Source organism: Xiphophorus maculatus, chromosome 9 (genome assembly GCF_002775205.1).
Source record: "Xiphophorus maculatus strain JP 163 A chromosome 9, X_maculatus-5.0-male, whole genome shotgun sequence".
In the NCBI taxonomy this organism is placed as follows: Eukaryota; Metazoa; Chordata; class Actinopteri; order Cyprinodontiformes; family Poeciliidae; genus Xiphophorus; species Xiphophorus maculatus.
Window position 1 is genome coordinate 29,292,502 of NC_036451.1, and position 27,828 is coordinate 29,320,329.

Here is a 27,828-nt window from a genome sequence, read left to right on the forward strand (position 1 = left end):
TGCCGAGCTCAAGAACCTTAGGCTCGTAATTAGGAGCAATGGCGCGGATGAAAACAATGAGGAATATTTGAAGGACGTCTGGCCAACAGTGTTGTCCACCACTAACCACGAAGGGGCCAAGAAGCTATGGCTGACTATTGTGACAGCAGACCCGATGATTGGATCGGAATCTGCGCAGAGTAACTATGAACGGTTGGTGTTAGAAGACATGGATGATGAAGACTCCCAAGTCAAGAGGGCCAGAGGACGGCTCGACAAGGGAAGTCGGTTGGAACCCCTCTAGCACACACTTAAGCAAACCGTTTCCCCAGCGAGATATGTGAAAGTGCTACGTGAAGTGACAAAAGGACGAAGGGGTTAGATGGCGTTTGTGAAGATGCCAGTAAACAGCACCACTGTGGCCCAAATGGATGTAGCAGTAAAAGGATTTGACCTGGAACAGCAATACTACGAAGACAGAAGAAAGAAGGAAAAAGACCCTGGGTTTGGACAAAAGCTAATCAACAGCACCTGGAAGAGTTGAGAAAGGCGATTCAAGCCGCTATAAGACTGGAACCAAGGAGCTTGTCGGAAAGACTGGTAGCAGAGATCAGCTGCGAAAATGACGACGCCATGATCAAAGTGAGCAATGAAAATGGAGGCCTAGTTACCCTGTGGAGTTACACCCTGACCTCTGTCGAAAAGAAATAACCGCAGGAGGAAAAAGAGCTAGCGGTGCTAGCTCGGTACTGGAGTGTGCTGAAAGACTTGGCACAGGGGCAACAGGTCAAAGTCGTCACGCAAAGCCAAGTCCACAAGTACCTAAGGAAAGGGACTGTCGAAAGCACCAAAGCGACAAATATACGGTGGGGAAGATGTGACGATATCCTGCTGGACCCAGAGCTTGAAATTGGGCCTGTGCAACCCACCAACAAGAAACGACTGCAAGAAACACCTGAGAAAACAGGACACCTGGAGTGGACACTCTACATGGATGGATCAAGAAAAGGGTCCAACCAGATGGCGTACTGGGGGTTCATCCTGAAACAGGACAGAAAAGAAAGGTGCCGAAAAAAGGGAAAGGCCCCTGGCAGTGCCCAAGCCGGAGAGGTAACGGCAGTACTGGAAGGACTACTAGAGCTAGTGAAAAGAAAAATCAAGAGTGCCAGGTTAGTAACGGATAGTTACTACTGTGCTCAAGCCCTTAAAGAAGACTTGACCATTTGGGAAGAAAATGGCTTTGAGACAGCTGAGGGCAAGCAAGTGGCACACAGAGACTTGTGGAAAAAGATTGCTGAGCTAAAGCTGCAGCTGGAACTCATTGGCGTGGAAATGATGAAGTGGACTGTTATGTCCAACAAAGAAGGATTGTCTTTGTCGGTACCGAGAAGTGGGACAGTACTCCCAGAGGACGGGAGGTCCCAAAAGAGTACATGGATGAGGTTGTGCATGAGGCCCTTGGACATGCAGGCGTGCGACCTACCCGTAAGAGGCTGACTATTGCGTAATAACAAACACGGCGTCCCTGAGTGGGCATGTGCATATTCAAATACTGAATGATTTTCTGAAATGTATTTTTGTATCTTGCTCTGTAATGTTACAAAAATATGATGATTATGGTTGATAATTAATAATGGATTATAGAAATGTGTTGATTTAAAAACATACTCAAAGTTATGGTGGATGTAAATGACAAGATGATTGTGTTAATAATTTATAATGAATTACAGAAATGTGATGATTTAAAAAGATTCAGTTAAAGTGATGGGTGAGGTCCTGTTCTCAGGCTGTGTTGCAATAGGCAAGCTGAGCAGAGTGGGGGAGCAGGGGAGGTTCAAGGAAATAAGATTACAAAAGATAACCAGAAAGATAACCAGATGGCCAGCAGAAAAGAGGAAGGTCATATAATGTTTAACGCTGCAAGTTACGCAAGAGCTGATGGTTGGGGAAGGTTGGGACTTTCTATTGTCTCATCGAACATTCAAGAAGTCAAGTACGCCATCTCCCCATACACAACCATGGGTCGAGATAGTATAAAAGATGGCAGAAAGAGGAACAAACTGTTCTTAGTCTGCGGCGCAGAAGACGAGTCAACAAGAGGACGCAGATACAAGATCAGCAGAGGACCGCACCTTGGACCCACGGGGAAGTTGAGACTTCACACAGCCAAGAAGGGACAAGATCCTTCAGCCCCCAGCCCTGGCTCCTGATTCTACCGTCGACTCTGCCTCAACCCAACAATCTTAAATCCACTGCAACAGACTCGGAGAAAAGACAAAGGTCCCGGAGGGATAAAGAATTGGGCGTTCAAAGGATAATGACCAGTTCTGCTTTGCTTCTATTCTAAAGAGGATTTTACCACACAAGGACAAGGGTTCTAACCAAGGAATTGAAGATTTCTGTTGCCGAGATCAACTGCCATCTGGGTATGAGTTGAACTGCTCCCCAAAAGCCTCACTCAGTTAATTAGTGACACAGGTCAGAGAGAGAAGTTAGGATAGGGTGGTCGATTTATGTTGATTTCTATCATTCTACTGTAGTATTGTAATCACTGATAATTAATCTGTATGTCACTCGTCCCTGCTAAAGCTTGCTTAATAAACATACTTTTTAAAATTCTGTAGAAGTTGGTGGACATTGAAATTAATTGAGTCATTGATTATTTTAGTTTTTCTAATTAAAGTAAAATTAGTGTACATGATTCTAGTAATGTGGTGGCTTCAGACTTTCCTTTAGTGAGTATAAAAATAACGACCCTGGGACTTAAATCTAAGTCACTAAATCTAATCTAGCCGTTATCAAGCGCACGTTATTTTAGAGAGAGGGCTACCGTTAACAGAAGTGGTTATTGGAGCTATCAGCTGTGAGGGCTACTCAGCTGATTGTTTCTTAACTGTAGAGGGTTGTAACTTCTAATTTATTGCTTCTGGTAGTTAGAGCTAGACGAGCCTCTCTCGCCACCAGTTTAAAAAGATTATCTCTCATAGGCCTCATTTAGGGTAAGACCCAGGTCTTAAGAGATATTCCGGACCTGTTAGGCAGAGAACTGGACAGTAGTCAGCCCAGAGTTGTTGTGAGGATTGGGCGGGGCTGACTATTGCGTAATAGCAAACAGGCCCCATAAATGCTAATATTTTAACACAGACCACAGATATATAAATGTAACATTTATTTATTGAGATTATCAATTCTGCTAAATTTGATTTAATGGCTTCAGCATACATAAATTAAAATGTTTTAAATTGTTTAACGTTAAATTTAAGATTTTAAGGAGTTCAAAGAACAATATTCATAGTTAGATTGTTTTGTTACCATAGCTACACTCTGATGCTATGAGTTTAATCTTTGAGTTTGAGATCTGTTTGTTCACAAATACAAATGAGTAAACTGCAATTATAATTTATTGCTTTTTAGATTGACCAGTTAAACTACTCCCCCTCTCCCAGATTTCACTAAATCTTACACAGAAGCTGTTAGAGATGCTGATGATTTTAGGAGCAAGAGGGGCCTCTAACTCAGATTCTGCTCAAGGCCTCATATAGCCTTGGACCCCTGCATGAAGAGTTAAAACCGCTGAACTGAGCACAAAGATGCACAACGGGAGATTTAAGTTAATGCTGCTAATGTGGCTTTGGTAGCTCTTCCATTTTGTGTCTGTCAAGTTTTTAAATACACAGAAACTGTTGTGGTTCTTTAAGGGACGGGTTTGTCAGATTTTGCGCGCATTAACTTTGACTACCTAAGTAGACAAAGCATGGTTTTCACTGAGCTGTGCAAAAAGAACTAATGCAGTGGGTTTTAAACACTTACAGTGATGTAGAGTTCTCTAAAGAAACATAATTCCTCACATGGGGTTGATGTAAATATCCATACAAGTCAGCATGTATCCAGTTTGAGTGAAAGGAGATGTGCGCGATCTGTGCTGAGATCAAGCAGCGGCAGTGCGCGAGGAAATGTGCAGATTCACCAGCTGTGTGAATGGTCCTCTCTCCCGACTTTAAATGCATAAACTATAAACGTATCTTTTAGGAATAAATTTGCTCCACCAGTGAAACGCTCAGAGCAACAGACATGCTTACAATCCGGCTTTAACGTAAAAAAATAAAAACAAAATTTTCTTGTTTTTTGTTGCATTATTAATTTTTCTAATAACAAAAAATAAAGCAGCGCTTGGCCAGGCTGGGGGGGCTAGTAAAGGATGGTGGGCTACCACACTTATGGGGTTGATGTAAATATCCAGACAAGTCAGCCTGTATCCAGGCTGGGGGAAACCCTGCAGTGGATCCCTAGCCTGGCCAATGCCTTTCTACACAATTCCACTCGATTCAGATTTTCTGCGCTTTTAGAATTGATGTCTGGTGTGAATCTGTACATGAATGGAAATGACTCATTGGATTGTAAAGTATTTTGAAATTCTTGAAAAGCGCAATACAAGTCTGATGTATGAAATGTAAAAATATATTTCATACACAAGGTTTGGCAATAGCAGCAGAGGAAGTGAACAAAGCCATTCAGTCTGTGTTGGCCACGCTTCCAAGTACTGAGGAATTAAAGTTGAAGCAAGAGGAATGTTTTATTGCTTGAAAAGATGTTGTTGAGTTCTAGCACATGGTTGAGCTGGCACGTAACATACATCACAGCCAAACATTTCTGATTGGGAAAATTAAGTCAGTTTGGTTCAAACTTCAACAGAGTTCACACCTCCAGCAAGCAATCGATTTTCAGTATCTGAGGTCAGACCCTCTGAACAAAGGGCTGGTTTTTACCAGGCTGGTGGACTCCCAGCTTATTTATGGTTCAGTATTTCTGGAAATATTGAATTTTCCGTAGAATGGAATTCTAAATTATTCACAGAAAACTTGTGTATTCATGGATTTTTTTTCCTTCTTAGAGCAGATCTAAAATACTAGAAAGATAATGCAGCTTAAGAAGCTGAAATACCTAGGCACAATGGTATCTGGCATTCTATTGGCTGGCGTTTGCAATGCAGCCAATCCAGAAGCACCATGCATGTCGACAGATCTGCCCCTGATCTTTCAATCACACACCAGCTTTGTGGCATCATCATCTACTCCTTTATTTCCTCTTAAATTTGCTCTAAATAAGGACTTTGTTTTTCTCACTATATTTAATATCTAACAGCTTGCAGAGCAGAGCTTAACCTTCTTATCTGTTGGAATGTGCACACTGATCACACTGGGGATTGAAAATCTGGAGTCACAGCAGGGTAATTTGCATTTAAGCCATGTGATGAATATTCATGTGACTGGATGTAGTTGTCAGTGCTCGGAGCTGAGATTGTCCTACATGTTTATTCATGAGGAAGGTTTTGCCTCTTTGAGCTCCCTGTGCTGATGCTACATTCCTTGTTAGGGAACGACTGATCAAGGCCAATCAATTAATAGTTTCAGCAAATTTGAAAATATTATGCTAAACAGATATATCATGGACGCCAGCATTTTTCTCACGGCTGTCATGAAGCTGAATGTTGTTTTACTAATTCTCTTAGGCTGTATATTCAGAAAGATATCTCAGAGGCAGACAATAGACAAGTCCTCCCCAAAAACAGGATTTTGATGTGTACAACACATCAAAATCTACAAAATAATTGGTTCAGTAGAAAAAAGCATTTTGAAATGACAGAGCTAGAGTAGTGCAATGGTATCTGGCATTACTCTCCCTACAGAGAGAGTGGAGAACTGACACCCTCCTCATAGTCTGATACATACCTAAAGTATAGAGTTGCCAAGATGTTACACGCTGATTTCCAAAGATGGAATGCTGAAGATGAATCAGTACAGTATTTAGTTCAAATGTGTGCACATTCACTCAAATATCTGACATGCTCCCTCCTTAACACATTTGTTGTGTTTTTTTGTTATTTTTACTTTTTGTTAAACTGTATTTCACTGCAGCAGGGGTGGGATTTATGCAAAAATAATGGACATGTATAGTGTTTGTTAAATCCCTCAGCTAGTTCATCAAGTTTTTGGATAATTCTTTTGAAACGTTGAGGTAAGATTGTTTGCTGAGAATATTTTAATGGTCATATCTTTTTTATCATATAGAATTCATACTTTAAATAACTCAAAACTTCCCTTAGGGAGTCTCCCTAGGGAGACTTGTTCCTGGTTTTGCAATGGCATTCATGTTAGTAATATGAATAAAAGATACAGATGGAATATTTTCTGTAAGATTGAATTCAAAATACTATTTCAGGTGAGAAGGACATTTGGACATGCCCACATTTATTCCCATTAAAAAGGCTAAAATCATACACAAGTATATTGCATCAAATACACATGATAGGACATTGTTATAGTACATTTTGCAAGAGATTTGTGCTGTTGAAATCTTGTACAGGTTGGTGTTTTAACCTTTCCGATCTTGAAATAAGCCATTTCTCTACAAAAAATGAGCTGTAAGAGTAGGACATTCATATAGACTGCCAACATGTCCAGGTCTGGCCACTGCAGCAGGTTCCACCTGAACATACATGTTAAAACCTAGAGCTACTGGCAACTGTTGATACAACAGTCCATGCCTCTGGAGTGAGAAAAGCACTGCTCAAGTTTAACTTTAATTGAGGGTGTGCAAAGAGAAAAACTTATTTTTCATGTTTGCCAGAGAGAACATAGACGAAAACAATGTTTTATGAACAAATGATAATTATTTTGTGCATCAGGACAGAAGGCATGTTTGGCATAAATTAATTACAGCATTACAGGAAAAGAGCCTGTGAAACCTGTGTGCCAGTCTGTGCAACTTTGAAGCTATGAGCTTCACATTTTAATGCTCTCCTATCTCTGCTGAAAGTGAGGAGCTGGGCGAGCTTTCCTGAGACAGCTGTCACTTTCTTTTTAAAAGGTATAATATGAAATGACACTCAGTAAAACATTCCATATGTTTTGGGATGTCTGTCCTGATGTTTTAATATAACAGTACATGCCACATTAAAGATGAGGAAAGATTAGAAATAGCATCTGAACAGGGGTGAGAACTTTTGTTACTATGTTCACCACAGCATTCACAATGACACTAGCACTAACTTTGTGATATAAGACAATTGAACAATATTTAATCCAAATATAGTGCATTTCAATCTTATTAAGGAATTTTGTGAATGTAAACATAGCTATAGCTATAGATGTTTACCATCGTTCAGGTAAACATTCAGGTACCAATTAGTGTCCACTCCCTGGATGTCCACCTGTGTCAGTGAGGTGGGTCTGACTCTGCCTGGTGAAATCTTCCACCAGCTCCTTGGTTTAGCCTGCATTGATGATGAGACAGTTTTGGTGGCACCAGTCCGTAGAGATTAAAGGGGAACAGTGGTAGTGGTAGCCTGTCACACATACAGCCTTGTGGAGCTTCATTAATATGTACTATAGGAGTATCATCTTTCAAGGAGGAGGATTGTCTTTCAAAACAAAAGAATGCTGAAGGCTGCCCTCTCAGCCCCACATTGTTTGTGCTTTTTATTGAGCCTCTAGCGCAGGCCATCAGAGGACACAAGGACATTATGGGTGTAATCATTAAAGGTACAATGCATAAGATATGCCTCTATGCTGATGATGTGCTCGTAACGCTAACTAACCTGGAAGTCAGCCTACCTAATCTTCTTTCTTTACTCAAGACATTCGGCACTTATTCAGGGTATAAATCAAATCTACAGAAAACACAGGTTCTCTCATTTAACTACCAACCATCACTAAAAGTTCAGAAAATGTCAAGGTTCAACTGGCACAATAAATCTATAAAATATCTAGGAGTTAAAATTCCTGTAGAGTTATCCAACCTTTTGAATGCAATTACATCCCACTGACAGTAGAGATTAGGGCGGATCTACAACTTTAGTCTTTATTACCCATGAATCTACATAATCGAATAGATATAATAAAGATGAACCTTTTACCAAGGCTTCTTTATCTTTTTCAGGCTCTGCCTATAAAGGTACTTGACAAACAATTCTGTGATTGGGACAGAATAATCTCAAATTTTATCTGGGCTAAACAAAAACCGAGAGTAAAAGTCCAGACACTACAACTGTCAAAAGAAAGGGGTGGATGGACTTTACCACACCTAGAGGACTATTACAGAGCAGCACAGATGAGAGTGTTAGTTGGTTGGTGTGACCCAACATGTGACGCTAAATGGAAAGAGATAGGCCTTTCTTACAGTGATATACCTCTACAATCATGGCTCGGAGATAATTGTCTTATTAAAAAACATACAGATTCTGACCTAATATCCCTATGGATAAAAGTACCATTGGACATATGGCATGAAATATTAAAGCAAGTAAAGATTGAAAGAAGTGCTCGAATTCTAAGAGATGTTCTCTCTGCAAGAATGGATAAGAGATTTGCACAGTGGTCACAAAAAGGCATAACAAGTTACTGGAAGATTACAAAGAATAGTGAATTTAATCAACTTCAAGATAACTGTAACCTGGAAAAATATGACTTTTTTTAGGTATATCCAGCTAAGACACCACTACAATAAAAGGATAAAATTTTGGGAGGAGGATGAAACAGGTATACTTAAAATCCTATTAGATTCAAGCAACGGAAGACCTCTCAAAAAAACAATATCCAAACTATACTCATGTCTACAAACGGAGAGAAAATGTAATACAACATATATTAAGATTAAATGGGAAAAAAGAGGCCAAAATAACAATAACTGACGATATTTCTTTAAATATATGCAATTCTGTGATTCACACGTCAAGTTCTGGCTTGTGGAAGGAATTTTCCTGGAAATGCAGTACGTTTTTTTGTTACAAAAGTAAATATTGTAACCATACTGAACAGGCAAAATGTTGGAGGAATTGTGGAAATGTGTCTGCAGGACATTTTCATGTCTTCTGGGAATGTATTAAGATTGCACCCTATTGGTCAGAAATGATAAAAGAAATCAATACTAAAATGGACTTAAATTTACTCTGTGACTTTACTGTGGTTTTCCTGGGTAATTTACCCTAGGAACTGAAGAAGTCTGATATATATCTCCTACTAATATTATTAGCGGGTGCAAAGAAGGCTATAACTCGCAAGTGGCTTGATCTGGAACCACCTTCAAGTTTGGACTAGAAGGACATAATTGAGGAAATCCACGCAATGAAGAGACTGACTTTGTCATTAAGACTTGCCACTTATAAATACAATAAATACTGGAAGAAATGGATCACTCATCGTAGCTTGACACCAACCATATAATTAATGTAATTACCTTTTTTTTTTCCTTTTTGTTGATTATTACTCAACTGCTTCTGTCAAACTACTGTAGTTGCTCTGTAATTTTTGTTAGAGGGGGGCCTAACTGTTCAATGTATGTATGTGTATCTATAAAACTGCTAAAATAACAAAAATATAGTTAAAAAAACAAAAGAATGCAGTGACTGGAGGAATTTCCAGTGTTTCGCATGATCTTCCTTGTTGTGTGTTTTTTTTTTTCATGTAGTTACGAGCCCATGCTGTGGATCTGAATGGCAACCAAGTGGAGAACCCCATTGACATCGTCATCAACGTCATCGACCAGAACGATAACAGACCAGAGTTCACACACACCATTTTCAATGGTTCTGTTCCTGAAGGATCTAAACCCGGTACAGTAAAATCAATCAATCGATCAATCAATCAATAAAATTTATACCACTAGGAAGATTTGGTTACAGTGAGGTTAGTCAACACTCCTAAGGATGCAAATATCCTTAGGCACGGATGTTTGCATCAACCCAACAATAAATAGAAATATAACCTGGTCATACATGGCCCAGTGCTCAATGCTTTAAAATATTAAAAGCCATAAAAAACCCCAGACTTAAATACAGCAATCAAGCCTTTCAAAGCTAAATTACACCAACCTTAATATTGAATTGAGTTTTTTTTGTTTTTCTTTTACATCATGGCAATTACATCAGATGATTTCTCAAGATACTTCACAGATGGATTTATTTGAAGCCCTACTCTGTGCAATTTCATTTCAAACATTCCATTTTAATAATATAGTGAACTGGTTAAAATACTCTAAGTGAACTCAGCTGATTGAATCAAGTTCCTTAACTTTGCAGCAATAATTCATCCTGAACAACAGTGAACAAGAATTCAGGGCATGAAGGTTTCTGTTTGCTACTGTATCTGACAAGAAGTAACATTCACGACATGGAAAAATAGGCATACCCTCTAAGCCGTGTGTAGAAAGCTGACAATCAGGTGCATCTGGTAAACTGATGAACAGCATTTGAGCAACTTTGGACTGGAGCATGTAGTTGTTTTAAAATAGTGCAGGAAAAACTAAAGAAATGACCTGAAGTAATCAGTTGCTGCTGTTCATAAATCTATAAAGGGTTTTAAAACCATTTCAAAACCATTTTAAGTTACTCTCCTTTGAGAAATATTGTTTTATAGGTGGAAAACACACAACTGCCAATAATGGAAAGTGTGGATAGCCCAGCTTTAGGTTATATCAATTTTACTTCATGGTAAGAACAAGCTTTTTTTTTTTTTTTTTTTAAAGAAAATATAAACAAACCAATGTTTTCTTTAGACTCCACAGGCCATTAGTGTGTCAAATGTAAAGTTTATTACAGTAATGTGAGTAAAATACTAAACAGGTCTAGTTTTTAATGGTTTCCAGGATAAAAGCCTCCACTTGCTAGAACATTGCACATAAGTTAATACGAATTAATACACAGTACAAAAAACTTTTTTCAGGGCATTGAAATTGGATTTAAAAGCCATCTAAAGGTGTGTGTGTTTTTTTTTTGCATTAAAAAATCCCGATTCAGGTTTTTTATGCAAAAAATTGTATTGGTTTGTTGCATCATGAATGTTATTGGTATGTTCTGTACAGAAGTGTCTGTCACTGTTGATTTTCTTTATTTTACCTACTATACACTGTAAAATATTTTATCTGCATTTAGTTGTCTAATACAACTAAATGCAGTTGTATATTCTACTCTTTATGTCAAATAAATTTAACACATTTTATATTTTGAACCCAAACGTATAACTTTGTGAAAGGTAAACTTAAGTTTAGTAAGTTGTGTTAAATTTTTATTACTTTTGTCAAACCTCCAAGAGTTGAATAAACTAGAATTTTTAGGTTTTTAGGTTTATTTTGTTCATGCAATTTGAAACAAGAATTTAACTTTTTCTAATGTAAAATAAGTAGTTATTTTAACTTAATATTAGAGAAATACTGTATGTGCTCTTTAGCTAGGTGGGGGCAGTTTTTTTCTTGCATATTGTGAAATAATAATTTGGTTTAAATTGCAGCAATAAGTTAAAACTCACAATTCAAGATTAATTAACTTAAAAGCAATGTTTACACAACTTGTCTCTTGTTAACTTCTTGAACTTTAATTTCTGAGTTAAAATCAATATAATTTTTTTGCTGACCTAAATTGGCTTGTCAAGGCAGCAGGTGGATTTCATTTCAGTTTAAACCACCTTCAAATGTTTTACAGTGTACCTACTTGTATGTTCCTGCAGGATCCTTTGTAATGACAGTGACAGCAGTGGATAAGGATGACCCAAAAACGGCCAATGGAATGTTGCGGTACAAGATACTTTCACAGAATCCCCAAAGCCCATCATATAATATGTTTACCATAAACAACAGGACTGGCGACATCGTCACTGTTGCTGCAGGCCTGGATCGGGAGGTATGTTGGGCTTGTGTTTGAGTGGATGTTCTGCAAGGTCCTGGCTCCTTTTTCATTTCGTGATAGTTTTCATATGTAGTTGTTACCAATAAAACCCAGCCTACTTCCACTTTGTCCCCATAAACAGATTATTATGCAACAATATTGGTTTGGCTATGAATAACTATTAATAAATGCGGAGGGCAGTTATTATTAAAGTTTATGATTTTTCATAAAAATTAATAAGTTGGAACACCACCTGATTATCAAGAATTATTAGCCAAACCTGCCTGGTGACTTATGGTACTATTGAGCAATAACTGACTGAGTGAATTTGTGCTCTCGGGTTCTCAAACATCAACTTCTGTACACTTATACAAAATAAACAACTTCTCTGTAAAATCCACCAGAATATAGTAAAATACTTAAATGACGTTAATGTGTTAACTTAAGTTCGGGAGCTGGGCCACACCCAAACCACACCTCGAATTTTCTAGGCTGCCTATTTATACTCTGCTCACCCATTCATCTCAATCTGTTACATTTCGTCAACCGTCAAACGTGTTACTCTTGCTATGATTACAAATCTACAAATTTAACTCACCACAGAATGCAACGTGGTTATTCAGCTCTACCTTTCTGATTTAGACGATAATCTTCAATACACCATGTGTTGCCGAACATTCTCCTCTTCCAGTAATGAGACAAACTCCAAGTCGCAAACGCCTGCGTTCAGTTATCTTTGATACTTGAACTTCGTCTCCACTTTACCGTCAGTTCAACATCCGTCCAAGGGTCATCCTTCACATCCAACAACATTCCAGTCCCATGGCCGGCCCAAGCCTCCCTTGGATCCTAAACAAAATTTGGTTTTGGGACCCTCTAGTTCTGCTAATAATGTGGACTGGCTACAATCAACAGTCAGATTATTAGATCATTCACACATAGGCCAGTCGTGATAAACAATAAATCAATTAATCACACGATAAATGAAAGTTATTGACCTCATTTTAATTTATCGGCTTTATCGTTTCTTCTTGCCTTTTTCTCTTTCTATTAATGACAACTGGATGAAAAAAGGCTCAACTCTGGTGCTCTCCATTGACCCTCCCCTCCTCATTTCCTTGGTGCCCAGCTCACACTACGCAATTTTAGAATTGTTGACCGATCGTCGGCCCATTTTCAAAACCTGAGAGACCACACATTAACCGACAGAAAATTGTAGGCCTAACGGTTCAATCGGGTTCGATTGTGCCGTGTGGTGTCCAGCCACACGTCAAGAGCAACACAGCACAGAAGAACCAATTTCTCTCAGAAAATCTCGTCAAAACCCACTGTATCACATGTGAATTTCGAGTAAACAAACACGGTTTACGACATATAAACAATAGCGATAGTTTGTGAGCTTATTTTAAGCGATAAAAGATGTAACAAAAAGAAAAGGCATTGGATAAGACTGCGGTAACAATTCCACTCTAATTGCTCTCTTTGGCATTTCTGTAGATATTCTTTGCATGAAATGTTGAATAAACATTAATGTTGTTTCCGCATATCATATCTGATGTCCGCTGGACTTTGGGTTGCGTCGTGTCAGCTGTTTGGGATTCCCTCCGTGTTTTCCCCTCAGAAAGCACAGAGGGGAATCCGTGCTTTCTGATTGGCTACCTGTCACATTCAACAGGCTGCATTCTCGCTCCCAGTCGGGGAAGACCCACAAGCTGCAGTGATAAACTGGCTAAGACAATCCAACATGTTGAACATGCCTGATTTAGATCGGAGTGGCCACGAGGTTCTACCGACTGGACCCAATCAGCCGGAACACACCACACACTACAGCAGTGGTTCCCAAAGTTTGGGGCGCGCTGCTAGGGCAGCGCGGGAAGCAGTATGGGTGAATAAAAGCAAAAAAACAGTTACACAAAGTGTTTCACTGTAAAGATGGTTTGTAGTGTGTTTTGTTGCAACCTGAAGTGTGAAATAAACTTCATTGGAGTTTGAAAACAAAATATGTGTATAAGTTTATGTCTGGTTGAATGATGTGTGTGCCCAAATGATTTTCTTTTCTTTTTGAAGGGGAGGGGGTTATTGTAATCCATAGGAGGGCCCAGAAAATCTTTGGGAAGCATTGGGGGGGCCCAGGAGAAAATCTTTGGGAACCACTGCATTACATGATGCAAGCGACAATCTTAGAACGTTGGTCGTTCAAAGATTGTCATAAGGGGAAATTCGGGGCAAGAAAAACGTGTTTGAACTGGGCTTAAGGGAGGAGTTAACTACTTCATCAGGTAGTTGGATATCTGAATCTAATGATTATTGAAGGGCAATATAGTATACAGACTTCATAATCTGAACCCTTTTGGTTGAATGTAGTTTTTATTTCCACTTTAGTTTTATGTTGTTTAGTTTTTATTCAAGTGCATTTTTTGTTAATGGAGACTGAGAGTCCATTTTATTTTTGTTTTAACAGTTGTTTACCAGTTCCAGTGTTAAGTGTTCTTTTGAAAATAAAGTGCATCTACTTTTGGCAGGATATTGCTTGCATTATTATGTCAATACCATTAAATCAGTTTTAAATGGTCTTCAAACAATATTATTGTTTATCGCAATAATCTTTGAGACGATTAATCGCTCTGCAAAATTTGTTATCGTGACAGGCCTATTCACACACCTATTATAAACATACTGCATCTCTGACAGTGATGTTTACATTATATTCCATATGCATGTGTATATACAGTACAGACCAAAAGTTTGGACACACCTTTTAATTCAATGAGTTTCCTTTATTTTCATGACTATTGACATTGTAGATTCACACTGAAGGCATCAAAACTATGAATAACACATGTGGAAATATGCACTAAACAAAAAAGTGTAAAACAACTGAAAATACCCCTTATATTCTAGTTTCTTCAAAGAATAGGCCTGCATCCTCTCTGCTTTTGCTGTGATTACTGCTTTGCACACACTCTGCATTTTCTTGATGAGCTTCAAGAGGTAGTCACCTGAAATGGTTTTCACTTCATAGGTGTGCCCTGTCAGGTTAATAAGTGGGATTTCTTGCCTTATAAATAGTCTTGAAAATAAGGAAAACCCATTGACATTGAATATATATATATATATATATATATAAAAAAAAAAAAATTCCCTTCTCACCCACCGCGGGTGGTTCTTATCCTCTGAGCTCGGGTCCTCTACCAGAGGCCTGGGAGCTTGAGGGTTCTGCGCAGTATCTTGGCTGTGCCAAGGACTGCACATTTCTGGACTGAGATGTCTGATGTTGTTCCTGGGATCTGTTGTAGCCATTGGTCCAGTTTGGGGGTGACTGCCCCGAGGGCCCCGATGACCACAGGCACCACTGTGGTCTTCACCTTCCAGGTCCTCTCCAGTTCCTCCCTGAGGCCCTGGTATTTCTCTAGTTTCTCGTGCTCCTTTTTCCTGATGTTGCAGTCGCTTGGTATTGCTACATCTATCACAACGGCTTTCCTCTGTTGTTTATCCACTACGACAATGTCTGGTTGGTTCGCCATTACCATTTTGTCTGTCTGGATCTGGAAGTCCCACAGGATCTTAGCTCTGGCGTTCTCCGCCACCTTTGGGGGTGTTTCCCACTTTGATCTCGGGGTTTCCAGTCCATATTCTGCACAGATGTTTCTGTACACTATGCCTGCAACTTGGTTATGTCGTTCCATGTACGCTTTCCCTGCCAGTATCTTGCACCCTGCTGTTATGTGCTGGACTGTCTCAGGGGCCTCCTTGCACAACCTACACCTTGGGTCTTGTCTGGTGTGGTATATCTGGGCCTCTATTGCTCTGGTGTTTAGGGCCTGTTCCTGGGCGGCCAGGATGAGGGCCTCTGTGCTGTCCTTGAGTCCAGCTTTTTCCAGCCATTGGTAGGATTTACTGATATCAGCCACTTGGGTTATTTGCTGGTGGTACATCCCATGTAGGGGCTTGTCCTGCCATGATGGTATCTCTGGCACCTCAACCTCCATTCCCTGTTGTCTGAGATATTCACTGAGCACATTGTCTGTTGAGGCTTTGTCCCTGATGTATTTATGGATCTTAGTTGTTTCGTCCTGGACTGTGGTTCTCACACTCACTAGTCCTCTGCCTCCTTCCTTGCGGCTCGTGTACAGTCTCAGGGTGCTGGATTTGGGATGGAATCCTCCATGCATTGTTAGTAGTTTTCTAGTCTTAATATCAGTGGCTTTTATCTCCTCCTTTGGCCAGCTAATTATTCCAGCAGGGTATCTGATTACTGGCAGGGCATAGCTGTTTATTGCGCGGATTTTGTTCTTGCCATTGAGCTGGCTTCTCAGGACTTGCCTTATTCGTTGGAGGTATTTAGCTGTGGCTCCTTTCCTTGTGACCTCATCGAGGTTGCCATTTGCTTGTGGTATACCTAGTTACTTGTAACTGTCCTCTATGTCTGCTATTGTTCCTTCTGGGAGTGAGACCCCTTCTGTGCGGATGACCTTCCCCCTCTTTGTGATCAGCCGACCACACTTCTCTAGTCCGAATGACATCCCAATGTCCGTGCTGTAGATCCTGGTGGTGTGGATCAGTGAGTCGATGTCTCGCTCACTCTTGGCATACAGCTTGATGTCATCCATATAGAGAAGGTGGCTGATGTTGGCCCCATTTTTGAGTCGGTATCCGTAGCCAGTCTTGTTGATAATTTGGCTGAGGGGGTTCAGGCCTATGCAGAACAGTAGCGGGGACAGAGCATCTCCTTGGTATATGCCACATTTGATGGACACTTGTGCAAGTGGTTTGCAGTTGGCTTCAAGGGTGGTTTTCCACAGCTTCATCGAGTTTGCAATGAAGGCTCTCAGAGTCCTGTTGATGTTATACATCTCTAAGCATTCAATGATCCAAGTATGCGGCATTGAGTCATAGGCTTTCTTGTAATCAATCCAAGCCATGCACAGGTTGGTGTGTCGGTTTTTGCAGTCTCGGGCAACTGTGCGGTCTACGAGGAATTGGTGTTTGGCTCCTCTGCTATTTACACCAATACCTTTCTGTGTCGTGCTCATGTGTTTATCCATGTGTTTGCTTATCTTGGCCGCTATGATGCCTGACATGAGCTTCCATGTTGTGGAGAGGCAGGTTATTGGTCGGTAGTTGGGTGGGACTGGACCCTTTGATGGATCCTTCTGGATTAGGATTGTCCGCCCTTCAGTTAACCATTCAGGGTGAGTCCCACTTTGTAGCAGCTGGTTCATTTGGTCTGCCAGTCGCTCATGGAGGGCAGTGAGTTTCTTTAGCCAGTAGGCATGGATCATGTCAGGCCCTGGTGCTGTCCAGTTTTTCATACCTGAGACTCTTTCTTGGACATCTGTCACAGTGATGGTTACCAAGGCTTGCTCAGGGAGGTTATTATGGTCCTCTCGTAGAGAGATCAACCACTGTGCATTGCTGTTGTGGGACGCCTCCCTTTCCCATATGCCTTTCCAGTATTGTTCAGTCTCCAGCCTTGGTGGGTCTACTCTGTTGTTATTACCCTGCCATTGAGAGTACACCTTAGCTGGTTGAGTGGAGAAGAGCCGGTTAATCCTTCTGGATTCATTCTCCCTTGTGTATCTCTTTAGGCGGCTGGCCAAGGCTTGGAGCCTCTGTTTGGCAGTTTCGAGTGCTTCAGGTATGGGCATCTGCCTGTACTTTCTGGGTACTGGTCTTTTCATTGTACCCTTGTGGAGCTCTGACAGTTGGCTCACTTCCCTCCTTGATACCTTGATTTTAGCCTCTAACCGTCTTTTCCATGGTGGGTATTGGGTCTCATGGCGGCTCTTATAGCCAAGTGTCTCAAGGATCACTGATGCTGAGTTGTAGATCAGCTCATTGGTTTCTGTTATGGTGTTGGTAGGGATTGTTCTCAATGCTGCATTCACATTCTCAATGATCTCTGATGGTACTTCACTCAGCCGTTGTAGTTGGCGCCGAGGAGGTCTGGTTGTCATTCGGGTCATGATTTTCTCTCTCAGGTCAGGTCAGGTCATATATATATATATATATATATATATATATATATATATATATATATATATATATATATATATATATATATATATATATATATATATATCCTTTTGTGTTGTAAACACACAAAAGGATAAAGTGATTAATAGACATGATGGGGAACCAAATCTAAAATTAGTTTATTCCATTTTAATTTTTCTTAAAAATATCACTGACACACACACATGTATGTGTGTACTGTATGCATGTATAGGATACATTTAATCAGGCCAATTTATCGGCGCCGATTTCCTTAACTTTGGGGGATTGGTGATTGGTCGATACTTACATGAAGCCAATCATATCCACTGATCTTATTTTCGTCAGCAAAGGTTTAAAAACAACCTCTGCTCTCTTCTGCTCTACAGTGAGAGGTTTTACTGCCAGACTGGCCCACCAGGTCATGTCTGCATGTTTGCAGTTAACAATATTCACCCCACTGTTGCCAACTCAGTGACTTTCTTGCTACATCTAGTGACATTTCAGACAAAAAAAATTGGTATCTGCCAAAATCAAAATCTGCAGGTTAGGCTTTTTAAAGACGGTAATCGGCGATCGGCCACAAAACCGCAGTCGGTGCAGCCCTGCACACATATTCATGACATTCTTTGATTAAATTAATTTCTCTTAGGAGTAATTACAAGAGATAAACATTTAATTTATACCAGGTGAGTCTTTCTCACTTGAGAATGTGGACCGGTACCGGTTTGTGACTTCAAACAATTTTAACTGGAGAAATTCACATACCTTATAAGTTGATGTAAAAATACTGTTTGTTTTAGATACATAAAACATTTTCAAACACTTTATCAAACATGCTTTAACGGCAAAAAACCTCAGAAATACAGGGCCAACCACTAGAATCAACTCATTTAAAGTTCGAACTCAGCTTCACACAAATACAAACATTGTAGCATAAATGTTTGGCTGTTGAACTGGACCGATCAAGGTTGCTATCAAGGTAATTTTCCAATTAGCACCTCAGCAAATCTTTCTGATAAACATTACATTACCAATACACATTAAAACATCTCTTTATTTTGACATTTTCTCTATTCTTCCTCTTTCTTTTCTCTCTCCATGAAGGATAAATAATTTTTTGTGACATTGTTTTAATAACTTATCTTCTACCGATGATTTGGAGGTTTGGATACGCTCTGCACAGCAGCTCATATTACCGTTCAGTACCTACCATGGCCACCAGCATCTCTGGTGACGTTATGTCCGCCTCCACTCGCACCGATTGCTCCCCTAGTTGGGAGCCAGGTTGTATTACACTCTCTGCCTGCATCCTCTCTGCTTGAGATTCCCAGCTCTTATCTGTACCGTCATTTCATCCTCATCCTCTCAAGCTTCACAAAGTTTGCGAACAAACATCCCTTCATCCCTCATCCTGCCATCCCTTCTTCTAATCTTGCTTCTACCTTTCATGTCTTGTTGGCTCATGTGAATTTCAAAGCTCATAAATCCAGTTCCGCCAAGACTTCTTACTCCATTTTCTTCCGATATATCCTTTTCCCCTTCACTCCTCATCCACAAATGTTTTCCTAATGTCACTAATGCCACCTCATTTCTCTCAGTCCAGTCCTCCTCATCAATTCAACATCCTTCTTCAGTTTCACCTTCATTTCATAATCAAATTCTAAATTATGCTGATGGCCATTGGCAGGAAAGATCTTCCGCAGCGATCTGTTCTATACTGAATCTGAAGAAACCTCTGACAGAAGATACACTGCTTTCCCAAAACAGTCTTATGAATAAGATGGTCAGTGTTGTTGATAATTTTCTTGATTTATGAAGAATTCTTATATGCATAGTCATCTCCAGACGTTCCACCATCAATCAATCAGTCAAGTTCTTTCGTATGGCACATTTCAGCAAACAAGGCAGTTCAAAACGCTTTACATCATAAAACGACACCAGTGGATAACAACTGTGGAAGAAATATTTTTGATGTAAAAATTAACACGTTTACTAAACTACAAGAAGCACAACGATGGGAAAATGAGGGAAAAGTAACTTTTCATAAGACTTAAATGAAGAATGACTTCGATGGACTGGCAACCTGTTCAGGGTGACCCTGCCTCTCGTCTGTTGACTGCTGGAGATAAGCACCAGCACAGGGATAAGCATGTATGGATGGATGGATGGATGGTCATAGATAAAGAATAAGGGCTGGAATAATAGCAGATGAATATACTAATCTGCTAAAGTGTTAGAACATTGTACGTTCCATAGACAGTTCTTTGTTCAGTTTCTTTGCATTGTATTTTGTTGACATAAAAACTAATAAATATCTAAGTGAAAAATGTAAGCTGTTATTTTTATGGCCTAGGGATTGATACACGATACACGTCTAGTCCTCTTGTTATGTTGGCATAAAGTAGCATGTGGAAATTACTTAATGAACATTCAAGATGGCAAATGTAATAAATGTTTCTAGATTAATACTACACACAGTCAAGCCCAAAATGATTCATATTTAAATTTAAAATGAGTCTCATTCAACCAAGACATTGTTTGATTACGAATCAGACCGGCATTATCAAAAGATTAATATTATTAAAATCATGTCTTTGTACTTATGTAGATATTGACAAAAACATCAATCACAAGCTAATATTTCCTCTTCTGTGGGGATATATCTGCATCCACAGGACCATTAGAAATTCTATGAAAATGCAGATAGATAATTCTCCCCATTTTTGACTGTCTTTGTTTTCTGTTTATTTCCAGAAAGTCCCTCAGTACACCCTGATCATCCAGGCCACTGACATGGAGGGAAACCCCACCTACGGCCTTTCCAACACTGCCACCACTGTCATCAGGATTACTGATGTCAACGACAACCCTCCTGAATTCACCACAGATGCAGTATGCATACACACACACGCCTGCAATACCGCCCCCTCCCCCCCACACACAGAAGTAATTATTTGCTAACAGAAGGGAAAATAGCACTTAAGCTCTCTGAGCTTTTATTCACAGTGTGAATAGTCAATTCCAATATTTTCATCTCTCCAAGAAACAATGAAGAGCTTCAACTGAAAGAATGTTTGAAGAAACTGCCTTTTCCACTGCAGTTTCTAGTGATAGTTGCTTTCAATATTTTTACTACAAAGCATGATTTCATTGCTGTCATTCTAATGAAATGCAATGTGTTTGTCTTTGTTTCCAGTTCTTTGGTGAAGTTCATGAGAACAGGGTGAATGTTATTGTTGCTAACCTGACCGTGACAGATAAAGACCAGCCGCATACGCCGGCCTGGAGGACAGTGTACCGGATCATTGCTGGAGACCCCGCAGGGCACTTCTCCATCCCTACTGACCCCACCACTAATGAGGGCTTAATCACTGTGGTCAAGGTAGGGTATGATGTTAAAACATCTCTCACACAGAAATTATAAAACATGAGCAGTGACTAACAATCACATGAAGTTTTTAATGACTTACTGTGTAAACAAACTTATTCACATACAGTACAGACCAGAAGTTTGGACACAACTGTGTGTCCAAACGTTTGGTCTGTATTGAGTACAGACCAAAAGTTTGGACACACTTTCTCATTGAATTCAATGAACACAGTGTGTCCAAACTTTTGGTCTGTACTGTATGATTTCAAATCATTGCTGATTTAATTGAAAGACTGCAACTTCAAAATTATGTTCTTTCAATATTATCAAAAAACAGACAAATATTTGTGCACATTTGTAGTAGAGAGGCAGCTAGTGTTGCTTTCTAAAGTGCTGGTGGTCTTAAAATGTTTTGGGGGTTTTTCAGAATAAAACCTAATTGCTAGAAATAAGCATTCACATCACTGCCAGAACAATCAACACAAATATTTTGGGAAGTGAATAGATTACCTGCTGACAGTGATGGCATAGTTACTTTGAAAAAGTAACTTTAATTGGATTACTCCTTGATAAAGTAACTTAGTTAGATTACTGACTACTTGATTTGGAAAGTAACTAAGTTAGATTACAAGTTATTTTTTTAGTTACTTTCAGCAGCTGCTAACAACAACACTCCGCCACCTGTGAAAATTATATTGAGCTTTGCCAATACTTAATTGAAAGTTATTTTATAATCGGACTCAAAATAGTTCCTGTTTTTCTTGCAATAAAATGTGCATCTCTCTCCTCCCTCCATTGTTTTTTATTTCTGTCTCAGCATGTGATCAGCTGCTGCTGTCGCATAAAAATGGTGGTCACTCCCCAAGAGGAAATAAAATTACATTAGTAAAGAAAATAGTAATGCACAGTAATGCACAGTGATTTGGATAACTTTAATCTGACTACTGGATTTGAAATAGTAATGCGTTAGATTACTCATCACTGAAAAAAGTGGTCCAACATCAGTAACTTGTTACAAAGTAACGCGTCACTGACATCACTGCCTGCTGATGTCACACCCACCAGGAGTATAAGATTAGACTCTGGGAAGCTCACTGAAGCAGGAAAAACTAAATTCCAGCATTTTTCTCCTGATACTTAATAGTGAAGTTGTTTTGACAAGGTTTTTAGTCAGAAGGTATGTGAGTTATACTTTTTCAAAGACCATAAAACAAAAAAGGGGTAGTGTATTGTACATAAATGTCCAAAATGCTTGAAAATTTTAGTAATATGAGTTTGGAAAAGTATGGAATTTTTCTTTGTTCTTGTGCCAGCCGGTAGATTTTGAGTTGACCCGTTCATACATGCTAACCGTGGAGGCAGAAAATGAAATCCCATTGGCCCGCGGCATCCACATCCCTCGTCAGTCCACAGCAACTGTGTCTGTGAGAATCCTGGACATCAACGAGAGTCCAGAGTTCAGTCCCAACCCCAAGACTATTAAACTGGAAGAAGGTTTGCCGGCAGGATCTTTGCTCACAACTTTCACTGCCCAGGACCCTGACCGCTTCATGAGGCAGACTATCAGGTAAGGAAACCACAAAGTAGCAAATATGTGTTGCATTATAGTATGAAAGACCAAAGAAAATGTACTAGTTGAATGAGTTACACCAACTGGGTGAAAAATAAATGATTACATGGATATTTCAAGACACTATAAATAAATCACTCTCTAAAAATATTAAAAGCAACAAAGATAAGAAATTAAAAGCATGTATTAAATAAGAGGATTAGTCAGAGGATATCACAACACTGTTTTTCTACCTGATTTATAAAGAAATTCAAATGAGTCTCAAGTTTGCTTCTTCCACTGATTTTAAGGCTCTACAGCTTTGCTCTTTCATATCAATGTAATGTGAACTCTGGTTTCACATAGTACATTAATGCCATGTTAGTCAGTGTACAGTGCTCAGTCTGATACCAGATTATTACAGAGCAGAATAAGCCACACAGAGCCATAAAAGTGATAGAGTGCAACATCAAGTTGTTACCCTCTCTCACTACAGTGTACAACTGCTGCATTGGACATGACAATGTAGATTATTTTACAATTTCATGCTGCAGAGAAATGCTGTAAGGAAAAAAACATCCAACATTTAATAGGAAAAAGGAAGGCCTGCATTGACTCCTAAAATTAGAGGTTGAAGGACTATGTAGAAGTTTAGTTAAGCATCCTAAAAGCTCTACCCATGGAAGAGATATCAGGATTGGCTTTTTGGATTTGGATCACAATCCAGAACACATTTTGGTTTGCCCTGTCTTACCCCCACCCCCAAAATTGGAAGTCCTAATCAGTGAAACTCAGAATCTGCTACTGGACCTCAATTTTCTGTTCTTCAGTTGTATGAAGGAATATACTGTACTAATACCAGCAGGAAAGTCACATATTACAGTTTAACACCTCCAAAACAACACACAAACTTCAGACATGACATTTAGACAGGTGTTTGAGGCTGCAGCCCTTCACTCTAGATGAGATGAGTTCATCCATCTCATCTTTAAACTCCAACCCATTTAGGCTCAGTATGTGTTTGTGAGGGATTGTCACTATCTATTGTTTTTGTCTATTTGAGGTTTGTTTATTTCTTATGTTTATTTAACCATTCTAGTGTCTACTGCTTCTGTGTTCCCTAGTTCACTCAGACTTTTAAATTTGTACTTTTATTCTTTCCAACAACAATTTTTTGAGCCACAATGCTGGGTTAATTCAAAACATTTGGTTTAAATGGAGCCTTAGCAGTGTATGCTTTTTAAAGCAACACATCAAATAGAGCTGTGTCCTGTGCAAAATCAAAAGAAAACAACCAACCATTGTACTCTTCAGAATGTAAACTGAAGTGTTTAGATATAAAAACTGGAAGGCATGGGAGAGACGGCATTATGGTTGCACTTCATAGCGTAGATGGTGTCAAGAGTAAAAACAAAAGTGATGTGGAAGCAATGAAGCAACATCTCAGAGTCAACTGGGTCATCCAAATGACCATCTGCAGGAATGGCTATGTGGATGAGCTTCTTCCATGTAACTGTTGGAAGAAGCTCATGGTCAAACCTTTGACCAAAGTCATACAGTTCTAATAAAATATTATGAAAATCTATGTACATTTATGAATTTGAAGAAAGTTCAGTAACTAGATAACAAACTCTATGCCTTCAACCCTCAGTTGTATTTCTAAATAACTGAAATTATCCAGGTTCCATAGGCCAGACAGAAAATAACACCTGAAAATAACATGTTAACTTTTCAGCTATAATAAGATCAAACTTATGTTATTCATAGTAATACTGTTAAATAAATGTGAACATGAGGCTGCACAGTTATTGGCTCACTAACATGCAGAGCCTGCAGGATTGCTGCTTTTTGTCCCCAACTTTGTTTTTCTTGATGGATCCCACTATTATTTTCTCAATGTAGTGCTGTGGTCTGTGTATTCTAGCAACAGTAAATGGTGGACCCACTGTGTTCACAAAAATATACAAGTGTAAGTGCATTAATACTCAAGCCCTCAAAGAGACAAGTTCTGGTCAGTATGCTGGGCAGCTGGAGCATCCTGTTTACATATTTTTATTTGTTGTCTTGTAGCACTCTGTCAGATTGTTGCTGCATCTCCGGCATTTCTTCATAATACTGTCAAATTTCACCCGGACAGAACAATAGAAAGATGATCTAAATTATAGAAAAATCTAATTAAGGAAGGCCATTGTGATTTTTTATTTTTTGCATACGAGCATGGAGGAAAGTGTATGGCTTCATTAAAAACAAATCTACATAGATTTATGTATATTGTATTCAGATTAGTATTATATCCAGTGAACATGCTTTAATAAGTTGCGATCATCTCTTCCAGTCTCCAGGTTCTGCTTAGGATATATTCAGTTGCACAGAAACAAAAACTACTTCATATTGGTTTCTCAGGTTACCTCTCTCTCTGACCTCAGATACTCCAAGATCTATGACCCAGCCAGCTGGCTGGATATCGACCCAGTATACGGAAGGATTTCCACCATCGCCATCCTTGATCGAGAGTCTCCCTTTGTCAAGAACAACCTCTACAATGTTACTTTCACAGCTTCTGATAATGGTGAGACATGTGGATTGTCCCAATGGCAGCATAGGTTTATCTGTCTCAACCTGTACAACAGGATTCCAGCAGTGTCCCATTTCTGACCGAGCAGTGTTCCAATACTGTCTGAGTGGTGTCCCAGCAATGTCCAAATACTGTCTGAGCAGTGTCTCAATACTGTCCCAGCAATGTCCAAATGCTGCCGAGTAGTGTCCCAATACTGTCCCAATAATGTCCAAATACTGTCCGAGCATTGTCTCAAGAGTGTCCTAATACTGTCCCAGCAGTGTCCCAATAGTGTCCCAGTGGTGTTCCAAAAGTGTCTCAATAGTATCCTGCAGTGTCCCAGTATTGTCCCCGCTGTATCCCAGTAGTGCCTAGATCCATGTTTTCTGATTAAGTCAGTGCCATTTGTGAATGTATGCCAGAACCCAAGGAGGAGTTTGTTAAAGTTTGAGATGTGTAAAAATGAAAAATCGCCAAAATTTGCACTTTGACCCAATATGGCCGCCTCCCTGTACATTTTAGGAGGTACCTCAAAGAGACTTTTTTTCTTAATTTTGGGGGGAGATCTACCTATATACAAAATTTCAGATGTCTACGAACTATGGATTGTCCTATCTCACGTTAGGGGGCGCTGTAGAGCAGTTTGCGATTCCACTAGAATCCCAAATTTTTAGTTAGGGAGCAATTTTGGGTGAAGTTTGATGAATTTTTGAATATTTTAAAGGCACCAAAAAGCCGTGTACTTTGTTGGAAAAAATAATAAGAAATCCTGCAATTACAATAGGCCTTCACAGCGCTTCCCTGCTCTGACCTGATAACAGAAATAACAGCATTTATTTGTGTTCCTGCAATTATATTATTGCAGTCCCCTGTTTACTAGTTTGGGAAAGTTAACCCTTTCTCACATCTCTACATTGTCCTCCTATAGATTTTAGAGTTTGTTTTAAAGTTCTTACTCTAACATATAGAGCAGTAAACAGTAAGACTGCAGATTGCATGTTTAATCTTTTCACAAATGATACTACTGCTCACTGGCTTCAGAGTTTGTTCAAAGTCTCATACCTATGATTTAACACCAGTCCAAGTGGGACAGTCCATCACTAAAACTTTGTTTTAGTTTACTGCATGGAGTCTTTTAAAAAAGTAGTTTAAAACTTGCTTGTTCAATCGGGGTTTCAGTTGACTTACATTATTATTTGTGCTGCCCAGGGAGTTCTTTTATTGGCTATTATGGTGCTTCATTTTAGGGCTGCACTGGTTGTGGTTTTCAAGCTGATGTTTGATCTTGAAAAAGCCTACCCTGCCATTTCTGGTTTATTATATTAAGAACTGTCCTTAATTAGGCTGCAGTCAATTTTTTTGGTGCATTTAACAGATCTGAAGTGGAGGAACGCAAAGAAGAAAAAGCTGCCATATCCTGATTTCAGTCAACAATACTGATCATTAAAATAATTTCACAGGTTTGTAGCAGTTATGTGTAAATGACACATAAATAAATGTCTGGATTACAAAAACTTTAGCTACTCTGTATTTTAAAAGAAACAAGTTTATCTCCAATGATTTGTTTCATTTTTTATTCAATGGGAGGCATTAATGTGGAAAAGCATGACCTATTGGGAAGTTTGGATGAGTATGAAAAAATGAAAATTGACCACAACATTTATGTTTCCATGCTTAATTTTTATTGTCTTATATAAAATATCAGAATTTCTAAAGAACAAAGAGACTATTATAGTGATTTAACTTTCACTTAAAACCAGAAGTTTACATAAAAGACAAACATTTTTTTTTTCATTGTCTAAATTTAGGTCAGACCAAACTTATCTGGTGTTTGGTCAGTTGGAATTACCAACATTATTTCTATTTGCTAAATTCAACAATAATATGAGAAAAAATATGTAAGAGATTTTTTTAGGAAGCCGTTGTGCCAAAAAAAATCATAAAAAGTCAGATTGGTGTTTGCAGATGCACACAGGGACAGAGATCTTTATTTTCTGAGACATTTCTTGAGGTCTGATGAAAGTAATATGGAACCGTGTGGAATGAAATGTTGAAATGACATCCAAGGACATCAGTCAGGAAATCAAAGCCTGGGTGCAAACAGGTCTACCAAGTGGACAATAACCCAAAGCATACAGCCAAAGTGCCAAAACAAAATCTGTATGTATCTTTTTATCTGGTCTATGTAAATATTTGTTTTTGTCTCTACATCCATCCTTGTTTGAAAATTGACTTCTTAAGAGAAGAGACAGAACCCACAGATCAAAATAAAAATAGTTTCTGTTAGACATCCTGTGCATCTTCACCATGTTAGACTGGACCTTAGTGTGGTTTTAAGACTTGAGGTATGAAATTGAATATTAGTAGGACTCATGTTTATGCATTAATTTCTCAACTGAAGGTTAAAAAAACTGTCAAACTATCCCTTTCGAAAAACTACAAATTGGACATGATTGAACTTTTATGGGAGATTACTGCTGAATTCAGCAAAGTGGATAATGCTATCAGTGTTTTCCACATCATTCTGACATGAAAGCCAGTATGGAGTGTTGTCTTGTAGTGGCAGTATGTCTTCAGTAAACAACAGAATGATTATCCAAGGTTGATTCTTGGCTTGTTGCAGGATTACAAAGAATCTCAGAGACAGTCCTCGGATCTGAAGGGAGTCTCTCTTTTTCTCGCCACAACTGTGCTTTTAGGAAGTGGAGAGAGGCATCTCT

At 39.1% G+C, this 27,828-nt stretch overlaps 1 protein-coding gene across 1 annotated transcript in view; it reads left to right on the top strand.

The window, feature by feature from the left end:
• LOC102235692 (cadherin-2-like) overlaps positions 1-27,828 on the top strand; it is a 99,952-nt gene that overhangs the window by 50,816 nt on the left and 21,308 nt on the right. Inside the window, exons 6-11 of the mRNA XM_023339447.1 lie at positions 9,445-9,589; positions 11,478-11,650; positions 20,387-20,524; positions 20,829-21,014; positions 22,316-22,569; positions 24,978-25,120. Coding sequence (XP_023195215.1) covers positions 9,445-9,589; positions 11,478-11,650; positions 20,387-20,524; positions 20,829-21,014; positions 22,316-22,569; positions 24,978-25,120 — 1,039 coding nt within the window. The remainder of the gene's footprint in view (positions 1-9,444; positions 9,590-11,477; positions 11,651-20,386; positions 20,525-20,828; positions 21,015-22,315; positions 22,570-24,977; positions 25,121-27,828) is intronic.